Genomic DNA, 14379 nt, shown 5'->3' on the forward strand with positions numbered 1-14379 from the left:
CAAACCCTGACCACATCTTTTGCATCGCGATACATCACGATGCAAAAGATGTGGTCAGGGTTTGTTCCGTCTCAGATTCCTCTGAGATACATCAAAGATGCATGTCCTCTTGCATCTTCACTCAGCCTTTCCTGTGCACCATGGATGGGGCTTTTCTCTCCATATTGGTCCCTGTAAGTAGGGGCCAGTTTTAAATAGTGCTGCCCTGCAGTTTTAAACCCTGTCTTCTCTTTTTGTTGAGTTTCTTTGTTGTTTTTTTTCTTATTATTTTTTTGTATTTTTGGGAGGGAGAAGAGTTGAGATTTTTTTGTTTGGTTTGGGTTTTTGTGTTGGGTTTTTTTTTATGGTTTTGAGTTTTTTTGGGAGGATGGTAGGATTTGTTTGTTTGTTTTGTTGGTTTTTTTCCTTTTTTTTTTCCCTGGTTTTGTTCTTTTCTTCGTGTTCTAGTTGTGGTGGTGTTTTTTTCCCCTTTAGAGGAAAAACCCGTGCTTGTGAGCCTGGGTCACTTCTTAGGGGACTTCCCGGCCGGAGCCGCCTGTCCGTGGTGGGTGGTTGCTGTCCCAGGGCGCAGTCGGTACACGCGGGGGACATCCCCGTCGTCCCGCACCTGTCCCTGTGTGACACTCGAGCACCGCGGGCGGTGGCACTCCCACGCCCGGCTGTTTTGTCCCCTTCGCCCCCGCTCTCCACCGCTGCCTCATACGCACAGAAGCGGGGGGCCGCCGGGCGCCTCACGGCGCCCAAGCGGCCCTGCCGCCCCGCGCCCGGGCGAACTACAGCTCCCGGCTGTCCCTGCCGGGGCCTCGGGCACTGCCACCGCCCTCACTTTTTCCTGCTCCTGCCCGGTTCCTGCCGTGCCGCCCCGCCTTTCCGCTTCCTGCCGCTTCCAGCCGGGAGAGGCGGCCGGAGGCTGCGCCAGGTACCGCTGCGGGTGTCAGGGTTGTGCGTGCCTCAGTGGCAGCCGATCGGCTAAATTTTGTGTGGGGGAGTGCCGCTCTGTATTACTGTTTTAGCTTCGAGATGAGCGAAGGGTGATTTTCCTGCTGTGTACTTAAAAGCAAAATTACCTAACTGCTTAAAATGCATTCTTCCTAGTTGTACAGATGGCTTCTTTTGGGTGGAAGAGAAAGATTGGTGAGAAGGTCTCAAAAGCTACTTCTCAGCAGTTCGAAGCAGAAGCTGCAGATGACAAGGATCTGGGTGACGATGATGATGGTAACTGGGTGCTCGCAGCTAAGAGAAGAAAGGAAGTTCTTTTAGAAGATTGTATAAGGAAAAGTAAGGAGCTCAAGGATGAAGGGGCAAATTTGGCTGAAAATAGGAGGTACTCATGTTGTCCTACTCTTTTTTTTCATTGACTGAAAAGCTGCTGCATGATAGTTTAATCTCTTCTCTAAACACTAGTAATTTGCTAGTATCTGCACTGATAATTTCCATAATTTCTTTCATTCTGCCTTTACTGTCAGGTACTAAATAAGTTTTTGTCTCTGGTCAGCTGGGAAACAAAGTATATATTCTACCTTATCTTCGCATGTTCTCATAACAACAGCAAATGTTGCCACCTGGGGCATAGTGATCATGGAATTAGAGTTCTCAATATTTGGTGAAATCGGGAGGAATATCAATAAGACTTTTATGCTGGACTTCTGGAGGGCAGACTATTTAGGAAACTTATTCAGAGAGTTCCTTGGGAAGCTGCCCTTAGAAACGAAGGAGTCCAGGAAAGGTGGGCTTGGTTCAAAACAGAGATTTTGAGGGCACAGGAACAGACTGTCCCTGTGTGCCAAAAGATGAGTCGACGAGGCATATGTCCAGCCTGGGTGGGCAACAAGGTTTTGAAGGAATTTAGGAATAAAAAGAGAATCCATCATCTTTGGAAGGAGGGTTAGGCCTCTCAGGAAGTATTCCAAGGGGGTTGCTAGGGCATATAGGAAAAAAATTAGGGAGGCCAAAGCTCAGTTCAAAGTTAATTTGGCAACTTTTGTAAAGAATAACAAAAAATGTTTTTACAAATATATTAATGGCAAAAAGGAAGGGTAAGACCATCCTTTGTTCTCTACTGGGTGTGGGAGGGAACATTGTAACTGCAGATGAAGAGAAGGCAGAGGTGCTTAATGCCTCCTTTGCCTCAGTCTTTAGTGGGAAGACAGCTTCTCCTCAGGACAACTGTCCTCTGGTGTCAGGGAGCAGGGTGGTCCCCCTGTTATGGAGGAGGAGGCAGTCAGAGAACTGCTGAGCTGCTTGGATGTTCATAAATCTATGGGACCAGATGGGATCCATCCCAGGGTCCCAGATGAGCATGCAAAGCCAGTCTCCATCGTTTACCAACAGTCCTGGCTCACTGGTGACTGGAAGGTGTCTGGAAGCTGGCCAGTGTGACACCCATTCATAAAAAGGGTGGGAAGGAGGATCCTGGTAATTATAGACAGTCAGCCTGACCTCAGTACCTGGTAAGATAATGGAGCAATTTATACTGAGTGTCATCATGCAGCACTTATAGAATGGCCAGGGTATCAGACCCAGCCAGCAGGGGTTTAGGAGGAGTAGGTCATGTTTTACCAACCTACTCTCCTTTAATGACCAGGTGACTCTCCTGGTGGATGCAGGAAAGGCTGTGATTGTTGTCTATTTGAACTTCAGCAAGGCCTTTGACACTGTCTCCCACAACACACTCCTGGAAAAGCTGGCAGCCCATGGCTTGGACAGGAGCACTCTTTGCTGGGTTCAGAACTGGCTGGATGGCCGGGCCCAGAGAGTGATGGTGAACGGTGCTGCATCCAGCTGGGGACAGTCACCAGGGGTGTCCCTCAGGGATCTGTGCTGCCGCCAGTTCTGTTCATTATTTTTATTGATGACATGGATGAGGGTATTGAATCTTCCATTAGTAAATTTGCGGGCATCACTAAGCTAGGACCATGTGTTGATCGGTTGGAAGGTAGGAGGGCTCTACAGAGAGACCTGGAACAGTTGGATGGATGGGCAGAGTCCAATAGGATGAAGTTTAATAAGTCCAAGTGCCGAGTCCTGCATTTTGGCCACAATAACCCCCTGCTATGCTATGCTACAGGCTGGGGACGGTGTGGCTGGACAGTGCCCAGGCAGAAAGGGACTGGTCGACAGCCGATTGAACATGGGCCAGCAGTCAGTGTGCCCTGGTGCCCAAGAAGGCCAATGGCATCCTGGCCTGTATCAGGAGCAGTGTGGCCAGCAGGAGCAGGCTACATTCTTTCCCTGTACTTGGCACTGGTGAGGCCACACCAGTTCTGACCCCTCAGTTTGGGAAGGACGTTGAGACGCTTGAGCACATCCAGAGGAGGGCAGTAAGGGTGGTGAGGGGCTTGGAACACAAGCCCTGTGAGGAACGGCTGAGGGAGCTGGGGGTGTTTAGCCTGGAGAAAAGGAGACTCAGGTGCGACCTTATCACTCTCTACAACTTCCTGAAGGGTAGCTGCGGCGTTGCTTGTTTTTCCCTGGTCCCAGGCATCTCCGGAGTGCCTGGCACAGGCGCTACTTCTTGGTGGGACCGGGGTGCCCGCAATTCCCGGGCGCTTCTGCTTTCTGCGCACTAGGGCAGGCTGGCCGCGTTCTGCCGTTGGCGCAAGGGACGAGACAAAGAGGCGAAAGAATTGTCCACTCTGTCCATGTGGTTGGCTGGAGAGCTTTAATGTCTGTGGGGAGCTGCGGTGGAGAAGCCCCGACTCGTTCCCAGCACCGCATGGACGAAAATGACTCCAAACAAAAGAAGGCATGAGGTTTTATAGGGGGCGGGGCGAAGGAGGCAGAAGCCCCCCTCACCCAATGGGGGTAGGCTACGGGGGAGTGACGTGGCTCCGGGTAACCAACGGGGATGCAACAGGGGCGGACACGGGCTGCGGGGCGAATGGAGTTGCAGGAGCGGGGTGACAGACACAGAACTCTCCGGAGTGAACAGGGGAGTAGTTACAGGACTGGCATGGTGAGCTCCAATGGTAAGTGGCTGGGAGCGGACCACCGCGGGGGGGGGAGGGGGGAACACGGGGGGTGCACGGGGGGTACACAGAACTGGCTAACACATATCAGACCCCCCAGTCTGAACCCAAACCTGGGATACAGCAGTAGCTGGCTGTAGTCAGGTGGGGGTTGGTCTCTTTCACCAGGCAGCCACTGACAGAACCAGAGGACACAGTCTCAAGCTGCGCCAAGGGAAATGTAGGTTGGATATTAGGAATAAGTTTTTTATGGAAGGAGTGATAAAGTAGTGGAATGGTCTGCCAGGGTGGTGGTGGAGTCAGCATCCCTGGAGTTGTTTAAAAAAAGACTGGATATGGCACTCACTGCCATGGTTTAGTTGAGATGTTAGGGCATGGGTTGGACTTGATGATCTTGAAGGTCTATTCCAACCTAGTTATTCTGTGATTACAGAAGTCAAGAGATGAAAAACTGACTGGATCTGAAAGCTGAAAGGGTAAATAAGATGCAGGGTCATAAGCCATACCACAGGTAACACTTTAGCCACTCTTGAAAATGTGTCTTTTTCCCTTACTGGGAGTAAGCCTATTTGCCTGTGCACAGTGCCCAGGCAAATACTGCCAAGCAGCTATTACACTCTTAATCTGCCTAGTGCTTTAAGTCAGGTACAGGGAGCTTCTACGATAGCCCTCCTAGTATTGGGAGTTTGCCAGTTCTGGAAGGGTATTGCAAGAGTGGTTCCATTGTGTTGTTGTGCTTCAAACAGGAAGTCCTTTTGGAGTCGAGGTGTGTTAGGAGAGGGAGAGGTAGACTATGAATTATATATTAACTACATAATTTGGCCAGATATTCACTGGAGGGGGAAGAAACAGTTCTGAGAGTAGTACCTTTAAAATCTTCAGAATTCTTTGACATACGAATTTTTATCCTTTCTTTTCTTTTAAGAGCATCTTTATTGTCCCAGATCAGAGATATTATTTTCCTGGTAGAAATATTACCAAAATGTCAGTAGGTGCTCCTGTGCTGTTAAGCTTTTTGTCTTAAGAAGTATCATGCTAAAAAAGGGTTCCCTGGGCAATGTGGAAAAGAGAATAACTTGGAAGTTTAATGCAGGCAGGTTTATATATCGTAATAAACATACTGTGAGTATGGTTGGGTTTGATTAAAAGAAAAAGTAATGAATAAATACAAAATCTCTTTGAGAAAAGGCTTATTTTCAAATATTTAAATACAGTTTCCTCTTTTAACTGGTCATTTAAATAATGACACTGTTCAGTGAGTGACTTCAGTTGATTCTTTTGTGTTCATGAGGCCTGTAATTTCTGAATGAAATTTTAAAGCCTTTTAAAGTTGAGTTTAAATTAAAACTAAATTAAACTTAGTAAGTTTTAAGCATCCCACCATTGTATTAATCAATGGATTTAATGCACTAGTTGCATAAATGGGTTACATTAATATTAATAGTTGAAAACACAAAATGTACAAATTGATAGTCAATTAACATCTCTGTTTTTAACACCAGAAATAAATCATAGATTGGTCTACAGAAAAGTAGATCCATTCTGTCCTTTTAGGAATATAGAGATTGCTAAATATTTTTATCTAATCTTGTATCACTAATACATTCTGTACTTACCTATATTAAACAGATTCATTTTTTTTTATTTCTGTCTTCTGTTATACATATGCCTTCCTTGTATTTTGCTTTGGATATTGTGTATCTTTCCTTTGTGTTCTTTTTTGATTTTTTTTTGTGTATTTTTAAAGTGCAGTAAGTCTCTTGACAGAGAGAGTGGCAGATACTGTGTTGTAGATGTGGTTTAGGGCAGGGACACACTGAACAGCAGGTAATTTTTGATGCTTTTAATATCTTCACTTGGTCTTAGAAACTGAGTTCTCCATTACCTGTCGGTTAGAAAACAATACAAAAACTTCACCCATGCATAAGTAGCAGTGTAAGCATTTTTTGTGAATTTAGGGAGAGCTATCTCTCATCAGAAGTGCTTATAAGAACTACTGAGAAACTCTGAATGGCTTACAACATGTATGCTGAAGAAGTTAACATTCATATCTGAGGCTCAACAGAAGTTCTCAAATGAACTTACACTTTTTATTAGTTACTCCAGCACACTCTACAGTTCAGGTAATGATGGTGATATGGTGCTTTTGGGGTACATAACTTTCATACAGATTTTCTCTTTTAAAAAAATATTCACATAGGTTTTACTCTTTCTGACTGAAAGTGGTTGCTGTGATTGTGTTCAGGCCTAGACCACATAGGTCTATTTCTTGAAATACGCATTTGTGCAGCATAAGCAGACTCATGTAAATAATTATATACGTAAGGTGGATTGTGTCCTGAAATAAAAAGTGTGGTAACAGTTAAAAAAAGATCTGAGAAGGATTGTGCAGTGTTCTAGAAGAAAAGCAAAGACCTAGCATTAGAAAGTAACAAAGGTTGGTTCTTGGTTGGTGTTACTTGTGGAGTGGAGGGGATCCTAAAAGAAAAACTTGTGAAGAAGCAGGGGGTAAAAAAAGTAAAGAGGGGAAGTAAGAAATTAATTTCTTACAGTAGAGAGACTCTGAGGTAACGTGCCTGGCAGAAATTAATATGATGAATTTTATAAGCAGGCCCACGATTACTTAGCTAAAATAGTCATTACCACGTTTATGCTTTATTAGTGTGCTCAGCTTATATTTAGGGTAAAGGAAGGCAGTGATGGTGTTACAAGTCCCACCATGGTTTTGTTAGTCTCTGTGTACATCATAAGCCTGTTTGTATGGATAAGTGAGATTTCACTGTTCGGTGTTTGTAAGATTGGGTCTCAGTGCTTCTCTGGGGACGAGAATAATGAATGAGCTTCTCAGGCACCAGAATGTATGCAGCCTGTGTTACTTGCTTGCTGTCAAAGTTGGGAAGTGGTATGGGGGGATTGTTTAGGAGGTGGTGAAAACCCTCTGTGGGTTTTCAGCTTTCCTGGAACTCTTTGAGGTGTATTTATACCTGCTGTAATGTGTATACATGAACCTGATAAGCCAAAACAGACAAACAGAAGAAAAACAGTGATGAAGACGACAGTGTCTGATCCATATTTTGCATTTTTTTGTGGGATGGGAAGAAAGATTAAGAGTCTACCAGAAAAACCTGTTAAACTAAGTTGATCGTCACAGTGGGGGTGTTACTGTGAAAAACACTGTCCTAGAAATTTGATAAGTAGGCAGTGTTGAACATGGCTTGTAAATGAGTGATCTTGTCAGAACAGCAAGAAAAGGCAGATGTGTGGAAGAAGTATCACATTTGTATGCTTGTTTGATGTGTGAGAAGGAGCAGGGGAACAAATATGTACAAACATACAGTCTTTTGGGAACAGGCCCATGGTGCTATTCCTGTCTTATGCAGAGCAAGGAGGTGGCCTTTGATGATCCCTGCGGATCCCTTCCAACTCGGGGTAGTCTGTGATTTCTATGAACAGAATATTGTCTGTTTGCTTATAGGAAACTTAAAATACTGGTGAATTATCGATCTTGAGACACCAAGTGTGGATGTGCCCACATACACTGGAGTTAATAAAAAAAGACAGCTGAAAGCAATACCAAAACCCAGCAACCACAATCCAGTTATTTGTGTTGACAGTCCTACACTGTTTTAAATCCAGCCTAAGTTCACATGTTCTATCTTAGTATTTTGAACATAGCAATTTGTCATTACAGTGTTATTTGACTGTGGGAGGAAGGTAAGCCTTTGGCTCTGGCCATACGGTTTAGAAATGGCTGAGGTGCAGGTAAAGTATGACGCCCTTAAATACATGGCATGTGAGAGCTAAATGCAGGGAGAAAAACTTCTGTCAGACTTGTGTCCTCAGTGTAAACGAGTTGCCTGTCCGTGCAGTGGGCTCTGCAATCATCCCTGTGCTGTTTTCAAACCTCAGACTTCTGTAGCTGCCCAGTAAGTGGCGATAGAGCTCTTCTCAGTGTGCCCTGAAGAGGTGCAGGGTTTCTCTTGGAAGTAGATGCGTTGGACGTAGCGTTCTGTTGGATGCTATCAGGTTTAAATTCTCAATTATTTGTATTTTTTTTTTCAGTTTTGCCAAGTACAAGTTAATATCGCTTTTGCTTCTGATGATGTTTATAGACTACAAAAAGAGTAAAAAATTCCATCTTGATTGGGAAGGTCATGTTTTTAGCTGGAACACTCCTACATTAGAGGTTCCCCTATATTAAAAAAAAAAAAACCTTTCACTTTGTCTCTTAGTGTCTAGATTAGACTGATTAATAATATTTTACTTCTTATTTCCCTTAGTTTTTGCAATAGCAAATTAAACAAGGATATGTCAAAGTACAGTGACTAGACCAGATAGCAGGCCAATTTCCATGAAACTGTTTACTTTTCTAGAGGGATTAATTATTTAGAATTGCTTCATTTTCTAATCTATTGAAAATAACTGAACTTTTCTGAAGGGTCATTTTTCCACATTTTAGCAGCTGAGACTTTTTTCTCTTGATGTGAATGCCAGCATGACTCCCAGATGTGATTCTCCCAGTTAGTGATTCTTTAGCTATATACACTGTAATTCAGTTTGGTTTTTTCACTAGACACTGTAGGTTGTCAGATGATGAGGCACACACCTTTAAAAAGTATGCTTAGTGTAGTGGTAAGTCAAGTGTTTACTGAAAAAATATGCCTATCAGGTGGAGCAGATTTTAACACTTGCATTTATTCCATTTACCCATGTGTTTTAGGTTTAGATTATGGTAAGTACTTGATTAAACATTAGTTATGAAAGTAATAAAATTGTTTTTAGATTATATTACTAATTCATTTTGATGGAACTAAGATGGCAAAGGATAGACATCATTGTGTTGAAATTGCTTTTCAAGTTTCAGTCAATAAAACTGATGTTACTTACATAATACAGTGTTAATAAAGAGGTTTCCCAGAAGATCCCAGCAGCTGTCTTTGGCAAGAACCTTTCACCAGTTTAATCAGCTGAGTTATATTGTAGAGTAGCCTAGAAAAAATAGGTTGTGTTAGAGAGAAGAGGGATCCAGGGAGAGCAGGTAGCATTTGTTTCAAGTTTTCTCCCCTAAACTCAAGAGTAGTTCTTCCCAATGAAATTATGAAAAGGTGAATAAGAATGCTTTGTGGATATATAAGCTCCTGACAAAATCCAGACCTAAAATGGATATTTACAACAGGTGAGAGCAGAGTTGTGTAACTCAGTCAGACCACAGAGACTCTGTCTGAGTATGCAGGGGCAGGGATGAAGTTAGCAAAGCCAAAGCCCATGTGGAATTGAATCTGGGGAGGGATGTGAACGCCAGCAAGAAGAAAGGCTTGGACAGTAACAACAGGAAAACAAAGAAAAATCTGGGTCTTCTACTGAATGAGGTGGAGAATCTAGTGACAAAGGATGCAGAACAGACACTCGCTGTCTGCTTTGCCTTCAGGAACCCCAGGTCCAACTGACCACAGGGAAAGTCTGTCTCAAGGAAGACTTGCCCTTTGTGAGTCAGACTAAAGTGTTTAGATAAACCTGATGTAGAGAAGTTCATGGTACCTAATGGGGTCCATCTCGGAGTGCTGCAGGAGCTAGTTGATGTCATCACAAAGAATGTGCAACTGCACTTGAAAGGTTTTGACAACAGGGCATGGTTCCTGGGAGCTGACAGACTGATGGGGAATGGTGTGGTTTGTCCATCTATATTGATACTGTGGACAGGAGCCTCAGCTGACGCTTTAGCTTACCCTGTTTTGAGCAGCTGATTGGATTAGATGATCTCTAGAGTTTCATTCTAATCTTGGCCTTTTTGTAAGTATATCCCATTAAAACTTCAGCATTTAGAATACAGAAGGTAGTTCCTGTAACTTTTAAAATTTTAATTCACTAGTACAAGTATCTTTGGTGGAATACTTCTAGTAAGGAGACAGATTTTAAAAACTGCACTGCCTTCTTACCATCTCTGCTAACTGATCTCATTTAAAGCAAAGATGCTTTAAATTAAAAAAAATTAGAAGGATTGATTCAGTAGATAATCTAAGAGTCTATGAACTTCAGTGTCTGGCTTCAAGAATAAAGTCTAAATTTCTGTTAGGCTTCTGTTATAGTATATTTGCAGTGTTGACTCTTTCATAAGAATATTCTGAAAGCCCTACACAGTTTGGATTTTTATGATTAAATGTAGGAGAAATTGCTGGAAAATACTTATAATGAAATCTGAAGTATGTCGTAAGTACTCATGCCTACTGTTCCTTTTAGGCTGAAAATAAATTTGAAAATAAGTATGAATTTGGAGGCAATTTGCAGATATAATTAGCTATTATATATCATGCTTACATCCTTCAGAGTGAATTACCAATACCAGTGTTCTGCAAACAAAATGAAAAGTTTTAGTATCAGTAATAATTTGATTAGGTTGAGAGTTTTTTTGCGTCAGTCATGCAAAATGCAGAGAACATAAGTAGATTTCACACTGTAAGTAAAATTATACAATGCAAATAGGGGCCTCATTAAAACTGTCATGAGTTCTAGTCAAAGTACCTGATCACTTTTTAAAGTTTTTCAGTGTTCAGCATTACTGTCTATATTGTGTCTGTATAAAACTTCCTCACTGTTACACTTCCTTGGGAATCCTGCACTCATCATATGCTCACTAAAGAAACAAAGGGTGTGTAAGCTGGAAGTCCTGGGTGCAGAACACATGAGCTTAAACAGAAAAGACTGAACAAGTATGGGCTTTGTACCTTTGTTTTTTGGAGAAAGCATGTTACAGCTTCTCTCTTACTAGTCAGAACGTATGGGTTTTTTTTTTTTTTTTCAGGCCTCATAACCTTTCTACAGAATTAAAAAAGTGCAGGGAGTGTTTTGCAGTGCCCTTCTGTAAGCTGTTATGTAAAGTAAAACATTAATTATTTTTTCTAAGTTAATTTTTACTGCTAGCTTTATTTTGTTCATCACTTACTGATAGAGTTGCTGCATCCTGGTCATGCATTTAGCTGGCCCCTTTCATTGAGAAGTAAGTTCTTTGCAGACTGCTTAAGTAGTTATTCTTGTTTAAGTTGTTATTTATCTTTAAATTAGCTATTTTCTTTTCATTCTGGGAAACATTATTTTCCAACAGCTGGTTATTATTTGTCAAAGCAGGAGTTCAGTTATGAAATTATTACTAATTTAGTGCAGATTTTTCTGAGAGTGAGTGCAAGAATTGTAGATTATTTAATCTGTTCCCAGAGTTTGAATAGTTTTGAGAGTACTATTTGTTAGAATTGTTGTTCCTTGAGGATATTGAAATGTGACACCATATGAGCCATCTGTATTTGAATGTGTTCATATTTATGTATTTATGTATGTATGTATTTGTAAATAGAAGCAGAAGGAATATTCATCTGCCAGCTGTAGACTGTGGAATCATTTATATATGTATTTATAGATATAGTTATATTTTTCTTCAGAGAAATCATAATTTAATTGGTGCCTATGTATCATCCCGTATAATTTAAGCATATCCCATATAATTTAATGTTGTTGTCAGCCAGGATGAGAATCAGTATTCATTCAAGGTCTCTTAACGGTGTGAGGACAAATATGTACAGCCAGTGGGGTGACTGCAGGACGGCTGCAGTCCTTCTGTAAACACCTCAGGTGAGGTATCTAATCGTAGGTGAGGGCGTAAGAGGAATTGGGCCTATCAGCACTTTTTTGGAGGTGAAGGAAGGCAATTTGTGTTACCTGCCTTTGTATTTATGTCTAGAGGGTCTATTCCTTCTGTGCATGAAATATAATTTACACAATTTTATGAAGGAAAAGCTATGTTTTTCACTGGATATGTCCTGTGTAGTGTTTTTTTTTAAGTAAACTCTTCAAAAATATGTCTGTTTACTTAACATTTCCCCCCCCTATTTAAATATGTAGAGAATGTTACTGGAACCAAAGAAGCATAAAAAAAAGGGTTCTTAAGTGTTTCATTGGTATGTATTAATTTTAAAGTATATGTTAATCTCTCTTTGTAGAGTATTCATGCTTTACAGTTCCCTTTTTTCTGTCCTTTTTTTATATATGAATGAGTACTTGTCTCAGATTTTTATAGGCAGTAAGCAATAGTTTCTAGATTTTTACATTACTTGCTGGTCCTCTTGTTTTGTCCCATTTGTAGCATGCTTTCCAGACAACTTCTGTTTATGACCAGTAGGACAGTTAAATCTAATCCCAGAATGCCTCTGTGGTAGTACTTAATAATATAACATACTAGACTGTAAATAAAAAACATAAAAATATAAATATTGATGTCTTGTTGCATCCTGGGTATTGGGTTCAGATTTGGGGTTCTGGTCTTTGTTAGCTTACGGGTTCCATGTGTCCTTGTGTGTCCCCCCGTGTCTTTCCCCGCCCCCACGGAAGTTAGCCCCAGGCTGCTGGCCATTGGGTTTTCTCCCCTGCCACTCCTGTGACCACTCCCCTGTCCGGTCCCGGACGAACTTTCTGTGTCTGTTTTTCAGAAGGCACAAAAAAAAGAGAGAGGCTTGCATTACTTCTTTGACTATATGTTACGAGTATACTGGACAGCATTCAGAGGTGGAAAGGTATGGTTCCAGTTTAAAACATCTGAATTTCAGTATTTAAACACAATAGTATAAAATTGAGGATGATACTGTAAATACTGAGTCTTCTCTTTTAGACCAGGACAAATGTACTGGTCACCCAAATGCCTACTAAGAAAAATACACAATATCTATCACCAATTTCATATGGGTCAGATGATTTACCAAAAGTAACTGACAATATTTTTTAACGTTTTTGTCATGTTAGGACTCTCTCTGCACCTGCCTCCCAGCAAAAAAGCGTACTTTAGTTTGTACTGCTAAAATTTGAGAAAATAACTGCTAGTAAAGTCCCTATGAACTAATTAGAAGTAGTTTGTTCACAGTCTAACAACGTGAGACAAAAAGACTCATTTGAAAACAGATGAGTATTTAAAAAGTGTGACAACTGCAAGTGCAAACAAATTCACAGATAACCGTTTCAGATTTTATGTGCAATACAGTAACATAAGACAGGCAACAACTAGACAACAACACAGCATAAATGAAATAACTTCCCCTGCTGTTTGGCCACTCACTCCCATTTTTCTGGCTATTTTGTCAAAAGCATTTATGAACCAGATCAGAAGCAGCAACCAGAAAGAGACTATTTTCCAGCCAGGCTTCCTCTGCAGTGCTGTGACTAACTGGGACTTTGAGTTGGCTTCCCCCAGGGTAAAAACAAAAAAAAAAAAAATGGGACCATGGAAAAATAGTGGAAATTAAAAGGAAGCAGAACTGGGTCACACTGACCCCCAACTCAAATCAGTTTACCCAGTGATAGAATTGCAGTCTTTGACTGGGTACTTCCAAACAACCAAAGCTAGGGAGAATGCACACACCCAAGCTTTCCGTTAACTCTGCCCTAGCACAATTTAACAACTGTCTACAAAATTACGGCATTGTTAACTGCCACATAAATAAATCAATGGGACAAAAACCAATAGAGGAAGTCAAGATACACGATAAATGAAGTCCATATAAATTTGATGACCACATGTTATTTTACAGGACCCTTCCAAGCAGTCATTCTTGTGGTAGTAGCTAATGTTATGAGGTCAACTCATTAATAACCATCAGTCCTACAATATCAAATATTTCTACAATGTAAACTGAGAATGCACCACTCTCAATTTTCCCCATATGCTGTTTGAGTTTACCACTCAAAAGACTTGGCTGAACAAGATGTTGATAGAGAGTTTTTATTCTATGTCTTTACTGCCAAGCATCCTTTTCAGTTTAACAATACTTTCACAATATGCCATGGGATATGGAGGACACCATTTAGGGCACTAGAAGACAAGCTGACATATACACAGGAACCAGGACCTTATAACAAAGTACACTGCCATACCCTACTTCTGCAGAAAAAAAATTAACCAAATGGGCAATTACACTCCCTTAAAATCAGTATATTTTAATTTTGGAAGATACAGACAACAGGTACACATCATGTTCAGTAAGGATTGAGCAAGGGATACTAAATTACTATTTCAAAATTAAATTCCATGAATGACAGAGACAGTTAAAACAACAGCAGTGGAGGGGGATATTATCTTTGTCAGCAACAATAACTAGACTTAAAGAGCAACTGGCCAAAGTTATTAAATTAGGAAACCACTTAATTTTTTCCCCTATGCTTCCCCTATGTAGAGAAATAATATTATGAAAAAAATATTTCTAAATTCAACGGTTTCATTATTCAAGTAAAAGAAATTAGATGAATTTAACACCAGATCTGGACAAAAAGCAAAACAACAAAACTGTCACTTTAAAAAAATTAGATATGATCACATATCAGTATCCATGTTGTAATACATGGTATCATCAATACACATGATTCTATGAAGGATGTG

At 41.1% G+C, this 14379-nt stretch overlaps 1 protein-coding gene and 1 long non-coding RNA gene across 3 annotated transcripts in view; one reads left to right on the forward strand and one right to left on the reverse strand.

Annotated features, from left to right (window-relative positions):
* The first annotated feature begins 729 nt into the window (after window positions 1-729).
* Window positions 730-14379, forward strand: part of TTC33 (tetratricopeptide repeat domain 33) — a 46008-nt gene continuing 32358 nt past the window's right edge. Inside the window, exons 1-2 of the mRNA XM_053968833.1 lie at window positions 730-919; window positions 1096-1324. Coding sequence (XP_053824808.1) covers window positions 1104-1324 — 221 coding nt within the window. The 5' untranslated portion in view covers window positions 730-919; window positions 1096-1103. The remainder of the gene's footprint in view (window positions 920-1095; window positions 1325-14379) is intronic.
* Window positions 5797-12123, reverse strand: LOC128802448 (uncharacterized). Of its 2 annotated transcripts, none has more exons than XR_008435436.1 (3): window positions 12068-12123; window positions 8856-8957; window positions 5797-8160 (listed from the first exon to the last, which is right to left on the reverse strand). It is a non-coding gene; the product is annotated as an uncharacterized LOC128802448 (long non-coding RNA). The 2 variants fall into 2 exon arrangements; XR_008435435.1 differs by having other exon boundaries at window positions 12063-12111.

This window comes from Vidua chalybeata, chromosome Z (assembly GCF_026979565.1).
Source record: "Vidua chalybeata isolate OUT-0048 chromosome Z, bVidCha1 merged haplotype, whole genome shotgun sequence".
Classification (NCBI taxonomy): domain Eukaryota; kingdom Metazoa; phylum Chordata; class Aves; order Passeriformes; family Viduidae; genus Vidua; species Vidua chalybeata.